General features: G+C 37.5%; 1 protein-coding gene across 1 annotated transcript in view; it reads right to left on the reverse strand.

Moving 5' to 3' along the window:
- Positions 1 to 22675, reverse strand: part of MAP3K5 (mitogen-activated protein kinase kinase kinase 5) — a 99430-nt gene that overhangs the window by 25940 nt on the left and 50815 nt on the right. The window contains exons 9-14 of the mRNA XM_039707185.1: positions 16555 to 16714; positions 14327 to 14480; positions 11694 to 11801; positions 6410 to 6459; positions 2292 to 2387; positions 806 to 887 (exon numbers count right to left, since the gene is read on the reverse strand). Of these exons, the coding sequence (XP_039563119.1) occupies positions 806 to 887; positions 2292 to 2387; positions 6410 to 6459; positions 11694 to 11801; positions 14327 to 14480; positions 16555 to 16714 (650 nt within the window). The remainder of the gene's footprint in view (positions 1 to 805; positions 888 to 2291; positions 2388 to 6409; positions 6460 to 11693; positions 11802 to 14326; positions 14481 to 16554; positions 16715 to 22675) is intronic.

The following is a 22675-nucleotide window of genomic DNA, read 5'->3' on the forward strand; positions in this document are numbered from 1 at the left end:
TTTCACAAGCTCACTCCTGTGCTAAACTCAGTAGCTTAGGCCTAGTTAAAGTGTTTTTTATTTTCTTCCATATAAAGACGGCTATCTTTTTAATAAAAGAAAGAATCCACTAGTTTTAGTAGTTTGTTTCAACAATGAATTATTCTCATGGTAGTCATGCCTCTTAATTAATTTTTTTTTGTTGTCATTATTGAATTACACTTTTATTCAACAGATTAAAGAGACCATTAGCACATTGCTATTTTTCCTGCAAAAATACTTACCCACTGTAATCAAGTCACCCACTGCTTTTCTTTTTGCTAAAATAGGCACCCTAAGGTTCTCAACAGTCTCTTTTTCTCTGCCACAAGTCACCCCAGTGGTTTCCCTTTGTTCAGTCTCTGATTTCAGAGAAAGAATGTTATAAAATGTCTTATAAATGTGTTATAAAATGCCAACATCAAAACTGGGACAGAAGGCTGTCTGTATTCATCACACAGCACTGACTTTCTCAGTTACTTATGGATGTTTCTAGAGCTTCAAGACACCAGATTTTCATGCAATAGAACAGGGGCTTAGGTATTGCATTCTGCTCCCTGCAGAACAGAATACCTCTAAGAGCTGCATTGCACCCAATAGCCCTCTATTCCCTCTCCAACTGTGTGTGTGTTCAGATAAAACTCCAGATGAGAACACAGTGTAAACAGTAACCTCACTAATTAACTTCATTAATCCCTAGAAAAGGAATGAATAATTTACTTCAGTGAAGTGCTAGACTAGAAGCCCATAATTTTGTATGTTGAGAGAAAACCAAAAGTACAAATACCTCTAGAGAGTCTCCATCGCATTCCCCTTCCTCTGTAGTCTTCCCCATTTCTTCAGTGATACTGTTCACCATGTCAAAAAATCTGTACCAAAAATAAAAAGGAGAGGAAAAAAGCAAACACAAACTTGAGACAGTAACTTGAGACAGTAGAGGAACAAAGTAATGAAAGGACCAAGAGAGGAATTAAGTACAGTAATTATTATTTAATATGACTACAAATTATGTAATAAAAATATGTATATAGAAGTATAATTTATACAATCAGTATAAATTCAGTACACAAGTTTTTGCTTGTCAGAAGAAAAACTTTGTTTACATGGTTATTTAGCCATCAAAATCTGAAGTTTTTCTACTCCTTTTACATGTGCAAAAAAATCCATGATATCTGAAATTATTAATGGAATTAGTATTTGAAAATCTACAGCTCAGTTGAAATTCTCATGCTATACCACCATTTCTTTATGTCCATTGAAAGCACTGAAGCATCATGAGAAGTGCTGGGAAGTTTTACTACGTTTGGAAGAGCTTTTGTAGTGGAGGAATTCTAGCTTTAAATTTTTTCTTCAATGGAAAGGATGTCTATTTCATAACCTTTCATTTTAAAAAGTGCTATTATAAATGACTTCTGCCCTTTTGAAAGAAGGCAAGTACAAAAACCATGTCATGCTAAGGTATTGCTTACTCATCTCTTAAGAACTCAGATGTGAAGGGGAATGAACATGGTAAAAAAGAACCTATATGAACTGGAATGGTTGAAAGAACAAGCTAGAGATTGGGCTTTGAGGTGGATCCAGTCATTAATAGAGAGTGCTGCAGTGCTTTTAGGCAAATCTGCAGCCATTTTAGCACAAAAAGATGTGAAATTTCCTTTGGGAATGCTTCCAGGATCAATTCAACACCACAGCCTCAAGCTTACGGAGCAGAAACACAGCTTAGAGAAACTGAGACACCCCTAATTTTGTGCAACAAACCTTTGCCAAATTTCCTGCAGGGACACAAGTGCAATCTTACTTATGTAAAGACATGCTAATGTAAAGGAAATCAAGTGTGCTTGTTTTTAATTGTAAATAAAAATGGATTTACAGTTACAGAGAAATCTCAACCAGACTTAGTTGTTACTCCAAATGTTCCCACTTCTAAATGTTAGTCCTTCTAAAGTTTAGGATGCTTTGTTGAACTGGGGACACACTCTTTTAGTAAGTCGTAATATGATAAATATTACAAAACTCATCCCAGAAAGGTGTGTGTAAAAAATAATTAGATCCATAATTGTATTTGTTTCTAATGTTTGCCTGTGCTTGTTCTTTGACCCTTCATACATCAGATCTCCAGTGCATTAACATGCACAGGGTGCTGTGTATTAAGTTTTCACACCAAAGACAGTGATCACTGAGAACCACAGTTCTGAAACAGTCAGTCCCTGTTGTGCATGCAGGGATCTATCCCATCACAGGCCATGGCTTTGTGAAATAACACTGTGACCTACCTTCTACAATGAAGTTCTGTGCAGAAATAGATTTGAAAGTCATCCGAGTTGTGCAGCACGTACAAGAAACAGCATCGTTCTTCAAATTTTGAAATGCTGAAAGAACGGCCAAGTTATTGAAAGATGCATTTAGACTTCTACCAGCTTTGTCAAATCATACAGATCAACCCATTTAACATGGGAAAGCACCAGATTAAATCTGAGAATCCACAGCTTTTCCTTATTGTAAAATCACTCTTTTGTATCCTCCAAACAAACATTCAGCTTGCCTCACTAGTCTACACATTGCCCAACAAATAGTAGGAGTAAAGAAATTCATAGGAATATTTCCATTGACCTGTGACATTTTTGTAAGGTAAGGCCCTTAATTTTAACTCCTACAACCAGAATAAAACATCCTTTCAGGATCATATTAGAAAATTAGACTTTGAACTGAAATAATGAGTTCTTTGATGTGCTTTAGACATCAGCCACAGCTCAATCTTGAACACAAAATTTTCTACTCAGTTCCTTGTTAATTGGTACCTTGATAGTAAGTTGTAAAAGTGTTTTTAAATTAAGTCAGCATCTAAATATGAGGTGAATTACTGTATTACACTTGCCCGCTCACGTCTTCCTTCCGTTTTGGTTTTATCTGCTATAACTGTAGAGCAAAGATAAAAGAGGAGGCATGTATGCCATTTTCTTATGGATGCATGAATGTCTCAGTGCAAAAACAGAAGAGGTGCAAACTCTTGTACAGTTGCCAGATTTCCACCCCAAGTAGGCGGCAGTTCGTGCAAAGATATTCATTCACCAGAACTGTTTTATATGCATGTCATTACTCTGCTCCTTATAGAAAATATTAAATGTAATTTGAAATATCTCTTTCTGTAACTTTGTTACATATTGAGTGCCAGCTGTCAAGCTGATGCAGTATAATTGATTGTCACTATATTGGAAAAAGACAGAGGGAAATGGCTAGAGGTGTTAAAGGGAAAATAATGCAGTATTTGAGAAACCAAGACCAATTAAGCCTCCTTATTAAGCTTATTAATATACTGGAAAAAATCCATAGTCCGAGTGAAATCAATCTATTTTAGGTAGATCAAGACAGCCATCATGTTACTACTTAATTTGCAGCACAATAAAGTAGAATTATGTATTAAGTTGTGCCAAAGGATTGATGATTTGATTAATGTAACAGGGTGGATTTTTTTAAGTATAAGGAAATACTTGGAATTTTGAGCCTTTAATAGGTGTTTAAGATTGTCTGATTCTTGTTCTCCTTTATGGTTGCATAATTGTAAAACACTATAAGTTTTGATGAACAAATGACTCTTTAGACAAGCTGGGGGGGGGTCTGCCTTTCATAAAGCTACTTATAAAAAGAGTGAGCTTCATTATAAGACTATTTGTCTCTGGGTTTTGCGATTCATTTATTTTTATGATAGGAAAATTCATAAATGCTAACTAGTGTACACATTTAGGAAGACAGTCACTGTCCTGAGCTTATAAACTAACTTTTAATTCAAGCTTTTCAAGCATATAAGTAAACTCTCTAGAATTGGAGTAACTAATATTAATAGAATTACTCATTCAATTTCCATGTGCATTGAAACATTTTGCTGACTAAATTGTTAGCTGAAACCTGACATGCCCAGAAACCACTGGCAAACACAGCAGTGAATAAAAGACTAAGAATGTGGAGTGTACACATAGGCCAGGGAAATTAATAAATATTTAAGACCTTTAAGTGAGGGCTTACATTGCTTATATGTTGCTATCCTCCCTGGGGAAAAAAAAAAAGAAAAAAAACCCCACAACAACAACAACAACAACAAAAAATGAAGAAGACTAAAAATCACCTGAATTATAAAAAGACACAGTATAATTTGCTCAGGAAATGCCTCACTCTGACAGTGCCCAAGTGCCCAGTAGTACCTACTGACATCTACGATGGCAGAACTGGGGCTGAATTCGCCAAATTCCCAAAACAAACAAGGAAGCAAGGGCAGCATGGCCTTGTGCCCAGCTCATGTGCATCTAGAACTCCCCTTAGTCAATGAGAAATATTGCAAATGCTGTAACTACTGATTACTAGTACTTCCAGATGAAGCAGCAGATTCAACAGGTGAACACTGGAAGGAATCACAGAAAAGGAGCTGTGTGGAATTTCAGTGTGTTTTCTAAAAGTCTATAGCAGTACAGGCACCTCTTGTTGTAATTAAGTAGTCTGATGAGATTCAAAGCTCCAAGAACTTGGGATGGAAGACAAATATCCTTGTGTCAAGCTTGTCTAAGTTCTTAAGCTACAAAAGAAATTGGATGCAGACCTCTGAAGCACTCTCCCACAGAAACAACATGAGTAGTGGTTATTTCATAATCCAGGACTTCTCCTGAGCAGTGAGTAAAAGCCAACCTGTAGTCTAGCAAACTTCAGTTAGCCACTTTATTTTCCATGGGAAAAATAAATTTCCTACCTTCTTGCTCATATGCTGTCAGCTCTGCAGAAGAGTAGGAACTTTGCTTGATAACCTAAGATGCAAAGTACCTTGAGGAAACAGCTGTGTTCCAAAAGCTCTGATAAATTCTTTAAAGAATAACAGCAGTTTCTGGGCTGCTTCAATAAGAAATACTTGTATTTAAGAGGTCAAGAGGGCATATGGCAGAAGCAGAGGTATTTACACTGGCACACAAACCACTAATCAATGAGTTTCTTACTCTAAAGCCAACTGCTATGACTTCTTGCATACAGAGTGTGATTTAGCACTGTTCTGCTCAGAGTTCTACACACTTTCCAAGTTGTTTTGCAGCTTTTGAGAGCTGAACCCTATTACTTGTAAAACAAAATGCTGACTATGCTGGCTGTTACACAGCATGCAGAAGAAGTGACCCTCTGTCACTGCAGTGAAGTATTTACCAAAAACGTGAGCCATTTCAAAGCCAGGTGTCTCTTCAGACCTGCTGTCTCCTTATGGAGTACTGTAAATATTTATGGAGGTCTTTGTCATAAAAGCCTCCAAGATCACATACAAAGATCTGCTTTGTACATTAAGGCTGCATTTCTAAAGCTGACTCTTACTAGTCTAGAAGGGTTGAGAATCCTTATAAAGCTGGGAACTGCCCCTTCCTAGACCGCTTTAAGTCCCTAGGAGCCTCAAAGTAGCCAAAAATAGTCTTGATACAAAAATAGATTAGAAACAGGCCTAGTTCTGCAGGCTCACCACCCCAAACAATACTTGCCTTCATAAAATTAGGAAAAAAACCATGTAAAACACTGAAAAATTAAGTGATCAGAAACTTGCATATATTTAAAAGAAGAAGAAAAAACCTCATTCAGTTTCATGCTCGCATAAGATAAATATTTCCCCCTGCAGCTCCTCATGGAGGGAGCCAGAGAGTTCTCTAAGAATTCACAGTGACTCTTGGCTCACTGTAAAGTCATCTGAGTTGTTTTGGACATCTGTTCAGATGAACAGATTGGAAAATCAATTGAAAAATTAAATTATATTTCACAGTTTAAATAACCAAAGCAGGAGGTTGCACTAGAAACTGTACTGACCACAGCATGACTTAATAAGGGGAAGGAAAAACCAAAATGACAGTAAATAAATAAATAAATTCTTTCTTTCCCTCTTTTTTTAAAAAGCACACAAAAACATACTGTAGCCAAAACCCAAACCAGACTGAACTAAGCATATTGTTGCAATTCTTGCCTAAAATAAGCTGAATCCCACAGGATTGAATTTTCGTGCCTATTGATAGTTTGGTGTTTTTAAGTTACTTTTTGGAAGGAAAAAGAATCATCCATCTGTGCAAAAACGTCCTGCAGACATAGCAACAACTCTGTGTATGGAACAGTTATTATTAGAACAGAGCAATGACTATTTTAAAAATGTAAGTTTTCTGGACATTTTTTATTTAATTACACTAAAAGGAAAGTGGAAAGTTGCAGGACGACAAATATAGACAAATCCTAGGGAAAAGAAGAAAAGGTAATATGGTGAAGAATAGATTGCAAGAGGTTACAGCAGTGATAAAATATCACTGTCACTCCAAGGTCCACAGCAGCAGCATAATACACAATTCATTCAATTACTCCTTTTATTTCAAAAGAAAAAAGGGAGACAACTTACCTTACCCCCCTAATAGAAGCAGCACAGAAATTCCACTCATGGATACCTTTCTGTAACACACAGTAAAAAATAAATAAACAAACAAAATATTCCTCCTTTATATGAAGGGCCAGTAGGCATATGCTCTAGAATGAAACTCATGAGATGGAAGGGGAAACACTCAAATGACAACAGACTATTTATTATTTGTTAACACCTATTTTTCAAGGCTTTTTTTTCCTCTGTTACAGAAGTTCAACATAGAAGGAATTTGGGTTATTTCTTCACTGTTTATGCTGCAAACACAATTTATTACTTTAGAAAACATTCAAAAGAGCAGATCAGAAGAGATGCCAGTATACCCTTGTTGGGATACTGAACTTGGGATCACATGCGATACTGAGGAAAGGAGGGGGAAAAATATTCCACCTCTGAGAATAATGAGATCTTACTCTGCACACTCAATCCCCTAGTGTAGGGGAAGGCCAGGTAGTGAGAGCAACGAGTAGAAAGCCTAATGCAGGCGTGCAAAATAGAAAATTCTTGAAAAGTAGCAAGAATTGCTCAAATATGAAGGCAAAGTGTCCAAAGAAACAGAAAGGAGACTATTTCACTAGGAATCCAGAAGAAAGCGATATAAATGCACCAAAACCCCTAAGAGCTGCTGGAGTGAAAACATGGCTGGAAGAAAGAAGCCACCTTATTAAAACACAAAGGTCCAGGCCTCATTTATTTTCAGATCTTTTAAATTTACAGCTCTCACATTCAGCAGAACTGTGTAGAAAGTTATATTGCTCTATGTTCATCTTCTAAAACTAAAACTTTACTGTAGCAAACAGAAGCCTTTTGTGTCTTCTAAAGAAAACATTAGTTCTGTGTAGAAAGTTATATTGCTCTATGTTTATTTTCTACTGAAACTTTACTGTAGCAAACAGAAGCCTTTTGTGTCTTCTAAAGAAAACATTCTCCTTTCAGGAAAAGGTGGAATCACACCACCTCACAGCCCTGGCAACATGGGATCCCATCAAAATGTGCCCCATATTTGAAGAACCTTTCCTTTCTGCAGCTGAATTTCATTTGTCATTTTAGCGATCTGAGCAAGGCCATACTGTCAAACAGAAACATATCCAAATGTATTCCAAAAGAAGACTCAAAAATGTGTAGCTTATAAAATGAATAGTGAAATATACAGAAGTCAGAGCAGATACACTACTGAAATAGTTGCACAAGGTTCAGAAAATGACAGTGGAAATTACTCTCCCAGTTATAAGGCTTTCTATGATGATTCCTACATCAATTTTTTCCTCCTCTGTAATTCTTTACTTCCTGCTCAAATCACATTAAGTGTTGTGATGCTAATATGAAATACCTAACACAATGGACCAAAAATACAAGCAAACTTGATAAACAAGTTCCATAACTATTATAATTGTAATGCACAAAGCAGTAACTTCCATATCTCTTCAATGTTAAATGGGGTAAGAGTTTCTTTCAGGGAATAAAGAAACAGAAGAGTAGTCCAATATTAGGAAAAGCTGGATTTGCATCTTGAAGTGGAAGTACTAACTGACGCTAGTTATGGCAGGTTTGTGAAATGTTGGCTGGTTCTCTCACATAAAGGAAGATCAACTCAATCCCTATGTAATGAGGAGGGGTTTCTGCATATCCTTTTACAACTCCCTTCATATACAAAATCTACTAATTTCCAATTTTCCATGCTAATAAACTCTCTTCAGACCTTAGCTATTGGTGCTTGTCCAATTCACACTACTGGGAATAATCTAAAATCTACATAAGTTAAAATATATGTCCTGAGCAGCAGAAATGCTCAAGAAACATAACAAGAAGCATTAGTATTGGTTTTTTACCTGTCATGTACGTGCAATTAATCTCTTAAATCTTAATTACCACGCAAAATTCTTGAGCAATGAAATAACATAAAAGTTCTGTCCCTTCATGATCTTGCCAAGGTTTGAATACATTGAAGTAAATACATGAGGCACGCTATCCAAATTCAGCATCTGTTCTTTGGTTAGGCAAAAAAATCATCAACTACCCAAAACAAAACTCAGAATGGATTCAGAAGCCAAAGCAAAACAGAGACAGGCTGTTCTATTTCAAACTTACAAACAGCACTGCTGCATTCCTCTAACCCCATGCGGGAAGGGCTGCTAAAATTAGGAAACTGCAAGGCAAAGGTAATGTGCCTTCTGCAAAATAAAATGCTGTCTGATTTTTCTTGGCAGTTGTTTATCTAAAACTCAGTATTATTAAAAACATAAATGTTAAAATACATAGCTAAAAAGCAACAGAAAATAAAGAGGCTACATTATTTATCCTGCTTTTGATTGTCATTTGTCTATTTAATACAAAAGTGCCAGCTGCAGACTCCACTGAGTTTCAGTTTGGATTTGAAATGGAAATTCAGCTTCTTTGTGCATGAAAGGAAGTTCATACACTTTGTAACACACAGATCTTATTCTTGGAGCACTGACTAAACTCCGGAAAACAAGTAGAACCATTAATTTATGTGCCAAAATGAACTGAAATCTGAAGCAGGAATTGCTAAAGACAGACCTATGGCTGGTAGATTGAACTTGGACAGATGAAGACATTTCCAAACTCAGCTAACACACCCTTGCAGCAGAGAGAGATAGGTGGTGCTTGCTTTTCAATCAGCCCCATAAATGCTTGCTTTCAGCCTACTAAGGACCAAAGTATGAGTCTTCCTCTGTGCAGTAGACTGACAGATAAGACATCCTTTTCCTTCACAAAATCTCTTAGCAAAGACAAATATACTGGTTATATTCAGCTGAAAAGGAAGCTGGTGTCTCCAAATTCCTCTAGTCCCTTTTCTCTCTGTGAGGTTACTGATGGATTCTAAGGACTGACAAAATGCAACAGACCATAATTGTACAGCTGAAGGTGTAACTATCAAATTGCCCATTGCATTCTTTCGATGGGTATGATGGCTCACAGGGTATAGTGTATCAATCAGACTCTTGGCTACTCAATAAGCTCACCACAGTAAGGATTCTGGCCAGAGCAAAAGTACAAGGAGTTAGCTTCATGTCTAATGCCAATGATTAAGACTAGGCCAGAAAAATAGAAAATACTGTTCTGCAGAAAATACACATGCAAGACATCAGGAAGGAGAAGAGGAAAATGGGAAGAAATGTTTACCATGCTACCTATCTTCTGAACACCACATGGGCATAGACTAATACATTCAAATCCTTCTCCCAGACAGAGGATACCTGGGCAGTCAAATAACACAGCTATGAAAAAATCACTGCTGAATCTATCAAGCAAAATATCCCAGTAGCTAAATGATACATGAATGCACTTTTTGGAATATGAGTGCACATGCTCAAGGAAGGTTAACTCTAAGTAGAGCATGGGAAGTCACAGCAATGAGGGGCCATGTGTGGCCAGCACACCAAGCCTACTGGTTTTGCCTAAAAAGAAACCTACGCAAAATCCCCACACTAAGAGATACTAGGATTCTCCTAAAAAAATACTGTCACGTAAACCTCAGAGAGAGAAAGGAAACCACTTAATAGAAACACTTTGTTAGGAAAAGAACAAATGTGTATGATATGTCAACAAATTCAGACTGAAAACTAGAAGACTTAAGGCCTTTTCACTTCACCAGCAATATTCCACTCTTTGTTCTTTTACAGTTGCAGTGGAAATCTCAAACCTCTTTTCAGCATGATTGGTGAACTGTGAAACCTATACTAATATTCAGAAAGAGCTTGATGACTTTATGGGAAACATTATATGGGGAGAGTAGCTGCAACAGAGGTGAACAGACCTCAACAGTCCAGAAAATTCCTTCTAGTCCAATGTTCCTTCTTACACTACAGTTAAGCCACTTATCAGAATGAAAAGTATTGTTTGGAGGTGAACTAAATATATACACAACAAAGTCCACAAAAGAAAAAAAAAAAAAAGCACGTTCAAGTAGTCTCTAAATAGAATAAGTTCTGAATACAGAAATACTTTCCAAACAGGTATTTTAGAATAGCAAGATTAAGTCAGTAGTTCTGACAAATAATTATTTACTGTATGGTAAATTTTTATTTTGCCCAAGAACTGCATACATTTATTTTTTAAATTATTCTCAGAGTCTGAGCCTATTTCAAAAAACATCAGTCAGTATAAACCACAAATAAATAGAAATTTATTGGTCTAGGCAAACATTTCAGTTTGTTCTCTAAATATTCTTTTTCAGCTGCCATTTACATTTTCTCACGAACTCACAACAAAATATCTAAGCAGTAAAGTATCACTGTATTTTGTGTTCAAAAACGTTTCTCCTTTTACAGACTACTAGCAGGAAAGCTGAAGATTGGACTTGCTAGTGTTAGGTTAACAACTGGACCTGGGGATCTTGAAGGTCTTTTCCAACCTAAATGATTCTATGGTTACCTGACAAGCAGGTCTTCATTGTCCTATTCTGCAGGCAAACAAAACTCTGCCACAGAAGAATGAATGGTGCTGGTTCTTACAAATCACAGCAACCCTGGTGTTTTGCCTTCTGCTGACTGAGTCTCTGTTCATTCTTCATATACTCCTTCATTTTCCCATGCTGACTTCCTTCTCTAAGGTTCTATGACATCCTCCCTGTCATCCCTCTTGCCAACATTTTGCTTCCTAAACATCCCAGAATGTAATAACCATTCTAGGTCTTCCTCTCCACTTCTATCTCTGGATTTTCTGAGTTTCTTTCCAAATGTCTGGCTATCTCACACCTTGACATACAGACTTCTCAGAATTTTCAGTTTCTAGAGCATCCATCTATCCTTCTGCCAAATACTTCTTTGGCATTTGATTGATTCTGCTCCCATTTTAACATACCAGTCTCTATTCCTTTCATATTAAAGGAGTATTTATCGCAGCTGACACGGAAAACTGCAAGGGCAGGAAGAACATAATTCTGTAAATATAAGTAATTTTATGCTACATTATTGGTATGATGGCATTAATAATCAGAATTAATGGCATTAATTTCATAAATTACTTATGAAATCTTAAGCAGCAGATTTGCTGTATATTATACAATGGCTTAAAACAACCTGAAGGAAAATGTAAGTTATTTTGAAAAATGATGGGAAACAAAAGATCCATTGAAAATCAGGACAATCTTAAGCACAGCAGTATATCTCAGCATCTTCCAATCTGTTACTAAAACACTCTTCTACTTTCCAGAATCATAATTAGATGCAACTGGTCACATGCTACATGCCTTATGTACCATGCATACTTTTAAACCGTGAAAAAGTTACAACTACAAACATACCTTGTCATCAGGGAGCACATGCCAGATGGATACCGTCTTCTCCTCGGCTTCACTGTTGATGGAGAGATATGAGGGCTGATAGATTTTTGTTGGTTCTAATATTAAAACCTTGCAGAAAAAATAATTTTACAATAGTTAGTGCAAAGCTGATAGAACTTCAAAAGGTTGAAGTTCTGTTAAGGTTGAAAACTGTTAAAACTATTTCTTTAGTCATACCGTAGGAGGACAAAAAGAAAAATGATGAAATGTAAAATTCTAGGTACTGGGTACCTAAAATTTAGGTACTAGGTACTAGCCACACTGGTTTAGTGTGGTTGCCAGTAACTTAAGATTAAAAAAAGAAAAAAAAGCCAACTTTATTTTTTTTACATAAGGGTGTTGGCAACATGTATCAATTTTGCAAATTATTTCTTTGAAAAATGTCAGTTTTGAAATCTTTCTGTCACAATTCAGTCTCCTCCAATGCCACTCTAGAATGTCTATCTCCCATGTGGAGAAGGTTCATGGTACACCTTTATCATCTTTTGGCAGAAGTATATTTGGGTGAAGCAGAGAAACAGATTAACCTAAAGCTACACTGAACAGCTTTTGATTTAGACCACCATGAACTTCAGTCACTAGATCAAATTATTGTCTCAAAAGTAACAAGTACCATTGCAAGAGGCTGACAGCTGAAGAGTATAGAAAATGTTGTGGAATAAGAGAACAAAAACTAGAAGCATCATTTAAAAGAGATAAGAGGCAACAATGATTGACTAGGACAAGTTGGTCTACATCTATTTAAAAAGTATAGAAACATCAAAGTAGAAAGTCTTGGACAGAGTGAACTCTAAGCCATGTCTCCTCCTTCAGAATCACTAAGCACAGAGATACACTGGAAGCAGTACAGGGCTAAATTCTGAAAAGTTCCTACACATTTAATTCTGTAAATGATATGCAGTGGGAATTAAAACGTGTTGCTTGGCATCTCCAGACACCTACAATCAGTAAAATCTGATTTAAGCCATTTCACAAACTATGGTCTTTAACAAGTTGTTTATGCCCTGTCATTTCTTCCTCTAAAGGCCAAAGTGATAACACTGATGCTACGAGATAAAGGAGTAACTAAGAGCTAAGCTAGTGCCCATGGACAGCAGAGTTCTTAAGCTCTCAGAATACACAGAACAATTCGCAATAAGGAAATATGAAAAAAGCTTCTTTTAGAATAAATTACTGACAATCTGAGAGAAGGGAAGGAAAAGAAAGTTGTTAACTTTCATTTTGTTGACTTGTTGAACTGTGTGATTTTAATTCTGAACAGGCACAAATAGAAATTTTGTATTATGAGAAATCCCATTATCTCTGTCTACAACACCAGTGTAGTGAGTTCACAAAATCACAGAAGAGACTGAGTTGGAAGGGACCCAGAAGGATCACTGAGTCCATACAGGGATGACCTTGGCCTTGTCAGCTCCCACACTCCAACCAGCTTCCTGTACAACACCATCAAACCAGGTGGGCACTGGGTTTATCTCTTGGCTCATGCTATCACAGTGATCAGCTTTGGTTTGACTCTTAATAAAAATTCAAATTATTTTATTTGGACAGTTTTAGAAGTCAGAGGCTACTGTAACAATGTAATTGAACTATTACATCATCTAAAATCTAAAGGGATTATGCCTTGTACAAAACCCAGAAGATTCAAAATATCTTTTGTTTCCTGACAAAACTTTTTACCTGTTCTCATCAGAAAAGGAAAACCAGGCTCTTTAGACAGCCTTATGTTTTTATTGCCTTAAGCTCTTGCTGTTCAACACTGAAGTCTTCCTAACAGTTTATCAGCACATCTACATGTGGAAGGTAAATGAACTGTACAAAACAACCTGTTTAACTATCTGGGAGGCAATAACAATTGCTATTTAAGACAAAAAGCTGGTTTTACTGATGGTTAGCTGAAAAGACAGCTTTCCTGGACATATACAGTTAATATGTACATATACAGTTAATATGTACAGAAACCACACACTTATTTACAGTATACTTTCAGGACATGGTGCAGCACTGGGGCATTTAATAAAAATTCCCATCAAATTTTTTGTAGAAGAAATCAGAAATAAACATATATATATACACACACTTATAGTGCAATGTTGCTGAAATGCATTTTCTAGTAGCTGGAACAATGGATTTCTGACTGTTTGGGCTGATTTTTGACCTCTGAAAGGGCACAGTCTTAATTGGCAGTAGAGTATACAAAGCCTGCTGGGCTAGAAAAAGACTGAAATAAATTAAATATATTTTTCTTTTCAAAATACCGTATAGCTAATATATAATCACCTGGAGTACACTGAAAAATGTTTGCTTTAGAAGTATACCCATTGGTAGCAAACAATAAGTAGCAAAATTCTATCTTGACTTTTTTCCTCATTACTTTTGTATGGAACACATAGTGCAGTCCTGTTGTACCCACGTTCATTCAATTACAATCAATCTAAGATTCAGGCCAAATACATTTCTTCTGGACAAACAGTTAGTCTGGCCACCTAAAAAGAAGCAGTGCTCATTTCCTTTACACCACAATTTGTTTTAAAAGAGCCTATCCCCCAAAACACCACCAAAAAAAGTCTCAAAGACCCCACAAAACAGCCACTTACTGGAAATCGAACTACAGTCACATCTGTCTTCGTGGCTTCAACAAGGAAGTCCATCCAGAAGTCCACAAGTTCCTGTTTGGCTGTATGTTGCTCTGGAGTCAGTTTCTTAAAATGCTGATATATCAAAATAGTCTCTACAATGGACTTCAGGTACCTGTGACCATCCAAACATACACAGACAGTAAATTCAATACAGTTTGTAAGCAGTAATGGCTCTACCTTTAAACACAACTGAAGTATTCACCTTTGCAACACCAAGGTTGCCAGTAACATTTTACTTCTCTAGGATTGCTTTTCATAATGACAATTCCCAACTAGAATTTGAAACACAGCTGCTAAATGAGGCAACTGAAATATAAAAGAGTCCTGGAACATTCCTTCCTGCCCATATTCCTGATACCATATACTGTCTTCTATCCTCAACCATGAAAAATTCATGAAATAGCTAAATCCTCTGCCTAAGGACCAAGCTGAGCCTATGTCCAACTTGTTTCAGTAGTAACCTACCTCAAATAAAAATTCTGGTGAAAAGTCCACTAGTTTAAATGTTCTATCTCCTATATTGTGTCTGCATAGGCAATTACTTAACACATTTCTAAAACATGATGCTTCTGGAACTGATTATCCTGCAAAGATGGCAACAGCTATGTTAAGCACTTTTTTGGCATTGCTAGGGAAGGAAAACTGGTGTGCTGAATGTTTCCCCTAAATGCAGTTCATCCCTTTCTCTGTTGTTCTACATTCTGGGGCTGTTTCTGGAGCTTCTTGGTACCATTGTTTCCTCTTGACATTTTTGAAAAAAAGGTTGTAAACATAATCTCACACAATTTTTATGAATACTACAGCAATAAGATATACACACTAAAAGAGGATTTATCACTGCTATCACTTTATCGCAATTAGGCTATTCATGAAAACTTTTGTTTCACCCTCAGAGGGTCTTTAGTGAACATTTCCATAGCTGTGCAATTTCCAATTATCCTTCTTAGGCCATCAGGATAGATGGCTTAAAGTACTATGTGTACTCCTGTTTGCACCAAGTGGGCCCTCCTATAAAGCAGGCAACAGACTGGGAAGGAATTGCTCACAGGAGAAATTCTTCACAAAGCACAAATGAGTGAGCTGTATTTTCAGAGTTTAATCCACACACTTAAACCCCAAAGGCACTGGGGTACATAAAATCCTGACAACCAGGCATTCATAAGCTCCAGAAAATTCTACCAGGAGACTTCCAGAGAGTGCTATCCAACTCCTTAGAAAAATACACACATAATAAAAATTGAAAACCTTGCAAATAAATGCCCTGTAAAAAGCATTTATGAAATATTTTGTCTGAAAATTAGAGTTTTTAATTTTGACAATTTCTATGTTATGTCAATACAGAAGTTTAGTATTTCCATATTTTAGCATCCCTTTGATCACCTTCTGGATACACAATCTATACTTTATAAAAAGATAAGAATATATATGTTGTGATGTTCACTTTTAGAGTTAGCAGAGTGACAACTTTTTTAGTCAGAAAGGACTCTCGGTTCTCCCCGCCTAAGATGATCCCAGCCCTCAATGTGTCAGTGACTGGTCCTTAATTGCTGCCTGTATCCACTGCAGGTCTGAGAACCTGCTGTCAGAGCACACATCTCTGGGCCTTTGCACGACAGAGGTTGAGTTTACAGGGCTGCCTTTAACCCTGAATTTATGGCCTTTCTATTAATTGGACTTTGATTTGCAGTCTTCTCAATGGCTACAAGATGCAGCTTGCACCACACAGCTCATTTGGATTCAGTTCCTAGAACAACTGCTATGTGCCATAACCTTAACAATATTTAAAGGTCCAGCCAGGTCTCCCTGGCTAAGCTGCCATCATTGCCCAAAACTTTCAGGCAGTTATGATTAAAGTCACAAGCCACTACCACCTCTCTTCAGCAAGGTAGTTGCAAGCAGCTCCTCCTTTCTCCTTTGCCCTCAGGAGAGCTTGAAGTCCACGATGAATCTGCCCTTCTCACATATCAAATTAAAGCCCATATCAGATCTACCCCTGAATAAGGGCAAAAGGGGAAGAGAGGCCCTTCTCTGGATAAAAGTACAGTGAAATAATACACACAGAATAAAATCTGTTAAAAAACAGAAAACATATCTCTTGTCAGCTGAGTACAGTGCCTAATGTGAAAGCTGAGGGAGTTCAATGTTTTAAAACATAGGAATGCACACGGCCTTGTTTATCACCTTACCATGCTGGTGCCTTTAGTTTAAACAGCTTTTCTGAAGCCTGGATCACTCGTATATGATCATTAGCCAACATACTGGCCCCCAAGAAAGATCCCACTTCCCAATAGCTTTGCAGTTTCTCCAAGCTCCCCTTTTTACCAAGCAGGCTGCTGATCTTTACTCCTGTAGCAAAGAGAATAACAAGTCACAAGAATTTGTATTAATGCAATTTTAAAATAACCATTTCCCTTATTCAAAATTTTTTGATTGCTTACATTACTATACCCTTTCCATTTGGATAAAATAAGATGGAAATCATACTTACCAGTTAATGTTATATGCCTTCCAAACCTTCTAATTGGTAGAAAATTCTTTTTCCCCACCCCCTCTTCCTACAGGCTTCTCAAGAAAGGAATGTTAAGACATCACTGTCAGGACAAGGCCACAGTCAGATTACCTATGTTCTTGCATGGACCTCATCTGTAAAGGTAAATTGGGGCCTTAGGCTACACAACATAGCTGCAAAAACTTAACAGATGCTGAATAAGGCACCTATTATGTTTTTTTCTGCTTTGTTTTTTTTAACTTACAAGCCCCAAGACGCAAACTTACCTTTATAGACAAGGTCCCATGCAGAAGGAACAGATGATCCACTGGGCTTCTTCCAGCAGTGATGTTCTTTTAACTGCCGCAAGTCCTACCCCAATGAAAGACATCTATTAATATTCACAAGCCCCTCAGCAACTCAAGACTATGGCGAGCCTCAGGTTTTATTTTGACTTGCTAAGTTTGCTGGGAACTACAGGCTCCCCTGTGGCCTTCAGGATGAGTTTTAGTTCATATGAGCTGCTACATATAGCTAACATGAAGTATGCTACACCATCCCCTGCAAAAAACCCCAATTTTCAGCTTACACAACAAGCTGCTCCACCACTGTAGTCTTTTGTTCACTTTTCCCACACTACTCCACTATGACAGTTTCCCTCCCACATCATCTTCCATTGTCCTTGATATTCAGGCTGAGTATTCACAAGAAATTTCAATGCAACCGTTGATCTTGTTTTTTAACTTAACCTTCCCTGGGTAGCTAGCAGACTAAACTTCATGGTGGAAGCAGTAATAAATATTATCAAAATGGGTATCATTACATAAGCTACATTTCAGCCTACGAAGTTTATCTTGTTTTATCTCATTGCTCACATTTCTATTACATCAATGTCAAGTAATAAAGGCTTTTAAAAATGCCATAGATGCTACAAAGTATCTCTGATCTGCCTGAGAAATGTCACCTCCATCAGCTCCACAGGGTACCATGGTGACCATCTCTGCAAGGCTTTCAGCCAGGGTGCTACACACACTCACACTGTCAAAAGACCACTTGAAGACACACACCTGTGCTAGTTGGTGGAGAATAGGGAGGTGGAATTTGTGTTCAAAATGTTCAACTTTAGCTGGGTTCTAGAGAACAAAACCTGAATGCTATCCAGAAAACACAGTAAATGAAAAAAATCAATCTCCCCCAGGACTTTAAAGTAACACTCCTCAGCACCATCTGCAAAGGCCAAAGGGCTCTACTAGAATGACTAAAACATTTACATGCATTTGATAGCAACACACAATACAAGACAGACACCTACTAACTTCCACAGGCTTTTAATGTGACTTCACCACAAGAGGTGTAAGGAACTGGTATCAATCACCTGGATCGTTTCAGTTGGATATGCCTTTGTTGATAGCTGTGCATAGGGCCAGAGCTGAAGCGAGGTTCAAACTGAGTGTGAAGAGTACAACTCACATGGGGAAGGACTCATATTACTGGCTGGCAGGGAGAGGTGTTTGTTAGAAGGGTAGGACTGGTGACTGCAACCATTTTGAGTCCTAGCTCAGTAAGGGAGACCTATAGGAAGATAGGGGGAGAAAGGATGGATGTGTAACAGTACCTCAGGACACCAAGTTTGGGAATCATTACTGCTACGTAACCTGGAGAAAACTGAAGTTTTACCCAATTATTATGTGAAGTGGACCCTATTACCTTAGAGAAGACAACATCAGCCTCTCATCAAGTTCTTCTGAGAAAGGTTATGTACTTGGTGCTAAAACTCACACTAGTTTGCTGACCATCCTCTGCAAAGCTCATCTACAGTTACTCATCCCTGAAAAGCAAGTTACTTATCCATGAAATGTAGCTGCTTGGCAATGACATTAGCAAGAGGTTCAAAAGAGTATAACTCCAATTTAAAGAACTTGGTGGAGGGAAGGATTATTTTGGAAACTTGTGAAGTGAACTTTCATGAATTTAATTCTGAGTTTATGGTCTCCTTGTATAATTTCCCTTTTATAAGTTTATTTATATTTCACCATCTTTAAAAGGTTCTTGAGACTATAAGAAAATATATAGCAAAGTCAAGACATTCTCTCCTTCCATGATAAACATGGCATTCACAAGGGGAGAGAAAAAAGCAGCAGGAATTCCACTATATTTTATCAGAAATATTTTGCCTTTAAAAAAAATGAGGCAAAACAGAGGAACCATTAACACCAGAATAGCCTTTGTTTTATAACACCAAGAATATACGCACAGCTTGTGATGAAAATAAGATAACAGTAAGTAGAAATTACCAGCTAAATATTACTATGAAGGCTTTATAAATAAACTGCTTTCCTTGCTCAAATATTGAGGGAACAATTCATATTACAGGATCCTTTGTGTGTCAAAGTTGCACAGCCTGCAGAGATCATAACTGTCAATGCAGATCACAGCATTTCTGTTCTGGTCTCAACATTCTTTGTATATTAAGAAAGAAACACTACTCAGAAAATAGAAGGAGGGTTTTTATTAATGGTCCGTTTGGTCATTTAGTTGTGAACTATTATCTGACAAGTACAGGTAGGAACTTTTAGAAGGCAAATTTTCTGTTCTGATGCAGACAGGTAAAAATTCTCTTGGATTTATTCTTATTTTACTGCAGTTATTGCAATATTCCCAATGTAATCAGATATGCATCTCCTAATTACAGTTTCATGCACCCTCTGAAGAGCTGATAATGACCACATCCTTCTCTACACCTTTCCCAGCCTAGCAATATAATTTCCATATAACCTGGACTGAACTTGATGAGTTTGTTCTTGCTTCTCTCCTGATCTCCCAGCAGAAAGCAGAGCTTCTCTAATTTCTGTGTACTACAGATAATGCCGTGGGTGGACACTAAACAGAAAGTACTGCCTGGTAAATCTAACTATTACTAAAAAATGGTCTTGTACACACAGATCTAAACAAGCACTGTCATCAAAAGAATTACACACACGTAAGAGATACTTAGGACCAGAAAAAAATCAAAACGTTTTCCCATACAATTAACCTCAGACAAAGAAAATACTAAACTATCCTCAGAATCTAGCACAACTCCAGCCATCTGATAAACCTTGTACAAAGATCATTGTAAGGTCCTGCACCTGGGAAAACCTAATCCAGGAGTGCAGATTTTCCCATACAATTTTTGTGATTTTGTTTAAAACATTAACCTCAGACAAAGAAAATACTAAACTATCCTCAGAATCTAGCACAACTCCAGCCATCTGATAAACCTTGTACAAAGATCATTGTAAGGTCCTGCACCTGGGAAAACCTAATCCAGGAGTGCAGCACAGGCTGGGATCTATTGCACTGGAGAGCAGCTCTGTGGAAAGGGATCTGGGGGCCCAGAAAAATAAGCAGCTGAATATGAGTGAACAGTGTGCTTCTTCAGCTAGGAAACCCAATGGGATGTTGGGATGTAGCAACAGGGGCATCACTAGGAGGGATAAAGAAGCCATTATCCCACTCTATTCAGTGCTTGCCAGGTCACTTCTGGAATAATGTGTTCAGTTTTGGTTCTCACTATACACAAAAGATGTGGACAGGCTGGAGAGGGTCCAGAGAACGGCCACAAAGATGAACAAAGGACTGGAAGCCTGCCATATGAGAAAAAGCTGGGTTTGTTTACCCTTGAGGAGCAGGCTTAGGGGAGGTATTATCACTACCCAGGATGGCTACAAAGAAGAAGAAGACTCTCTTTTAAGAAGGAATCACAAGGAAAAGACAAAGGGTGATAGGGTACAAGTTACTACTGGCAGCTTTCTAATTGGGCACAAGATGAAAATGTTTCAAAATTTGAAGAATCAGCTCTTGGAATCATCTCCCAGAGAAGCAGTGTATTTGCTGATGTTGGACATATTTGAGGTTCAGCTGGACAGGGTGTTGGGCCATCCTGTCTAGAGTGTGCTTTTCCAAAGAAAGTTTGTAGCAGATGATCCTGGAGGTACTTTTCAACCCGGCATTCCATGATGGTATGAATAGTGACCACAGTCTTATCAACAAGAAACAAATTACTAATGATACACATAGGGTATACTATACTATAAATATATTTGAAAACATGTTTCAAAATAGCTGAGTCAGTCTGACTAAAAGTCTTTTGACAATATTCCCCACAACAAAAAAGAAACAAGGACACCAGCAGCTAACAGAAGTTGCTATATTAAGGGTTTCCAGCAGACACCAACTAAATGTTAACATAAGACAGGCAAAAAAACACACAAACAAACCACCTAAGGAACAGGATACTTCTGCACTAAATAATTCATAAGCTGTGGATGGAACCTTATGTAAGAATGAACAATAATTTCTGTAAGTCTCAATACAAACAATAGGAAAAACAACACCGGACAAACTCATAAGATAATACCAAACAAATAGCACACAAATTTCATCAGTAAAACGAATTTGTACAGATCTAGTTGGCTGCAGTCTGTATGCAATTAAGAAGTTTCTTTTAAAATGAAGGATTCATATTAAACTACACAAAAAAATATAGCCCATCTCCATTAAGCTACCTAGTTTAAAGTTAGGCCAGCAAGTGAGTATTTGTAAACGCTATGCAATGTACAGAACATATCTTCTTACCTCCTACGCTGGCAGAAGAATTCAAATTTCAGCATAGAATGTGGAAGTATTCTATGCCAACCAAAAAGCAGAATCTCACCCACTCACAGAAGTGAGCAACCACACCTTCTTTGTGAGCACACAAAGAAGGGCAAACACAGTAGGGGCAACTGTACGCAGCCTCACACATCCAAATTAATACCTTCATTTACACCTGAGAATTTAAATTTCACTTCCACTATTTATGTGAAAGTAATCGTCTCACTCTGACCTTCATACTCAAAATTACCCAGGAAATTACTTCCAGATGTACTGTACACACCTAACTTCAAAACTAGAGCAGTCACTGAATACAGATACATTCAGTGGAGTGAAAAAATTTGTTTCTTTCTCACTTGACAACCTCCTCAGGAGAAACAAAGATTAAAAAAAAGACTTCACAGAAAGTCAAAAATTATACAAATTCATAGAGAAGAACACCAAATGCAATGCATATTACAACATTCAGTCCTTTCTCCCAAATCTTCCCTGAACGTATTACTGAATCACCTCGAGTTTTTGCCCTCCTCAAATCCAGAAAATCACAACGAAAATCATAAAGAAAATCACCCTAAGTCTTCCTTCTTAAATAAGAAACTTTTTATGACAAGGGTGGCGAGACATTGGACCGGGTTGCCCAGGGAAGTGAATGCCTCTTTGCTGGAAGTGTCCAACATCAGTCTGAGCAACCTGATCTAGTGAAAGATGTCTCTGCCCACAGCAGGGCTTGGACTAGATGGTCTTTAAAAGGTCCCTCCAATCCAAACCACTGTTACTGTATGATTCTATGAATACAGACATGCAGAAACCTCTAAGAATGCATCAGAAGAGAAATATTTTTCTCTCAACCCAACCCAAGCTCAAGTCAAGTGCATTTATCTCAGTCTTAGAATGGACTTCTCATCGATATTCCCTCCAGGGGTTTGTGTTTGTTGTTTTAAAGAGTGCTAGCTGGAACTGGATTCCCATTTCAGGTGCTCCTGTTTCACACAAATGATGCCTTTACAAAGAAGCTTAGCTTTTACTGAACTCTGGAAACCATTTAAAACCTTGACGCTGAAACCAAGTCCTCATGACAGCACTCACCTGCAGTCAGGTGGGATCAGCAGTGGTGTGAGAGACCAACCTCAATATTCACAAGCTCTCTATCAAAGCTTTCACATACAACCATCAGATTTTCCCCC

This window comes from Passer montanus, unplaced genomic scaffold, assembly GCF_014805655.1.
Source record: "Passer montanus isolate IOZ18808 unplaced genomic scaffold, ASM1480565v1 scaffold2, whole genome shotgun sequence".
In the NCBI taxonomy this organism is placed as follows: domain Eukaryota; kingdom Metazoa; phylum Chordata; class Aves; order Passeriformes; family Passeridae; genus Passer; species Passer montanus.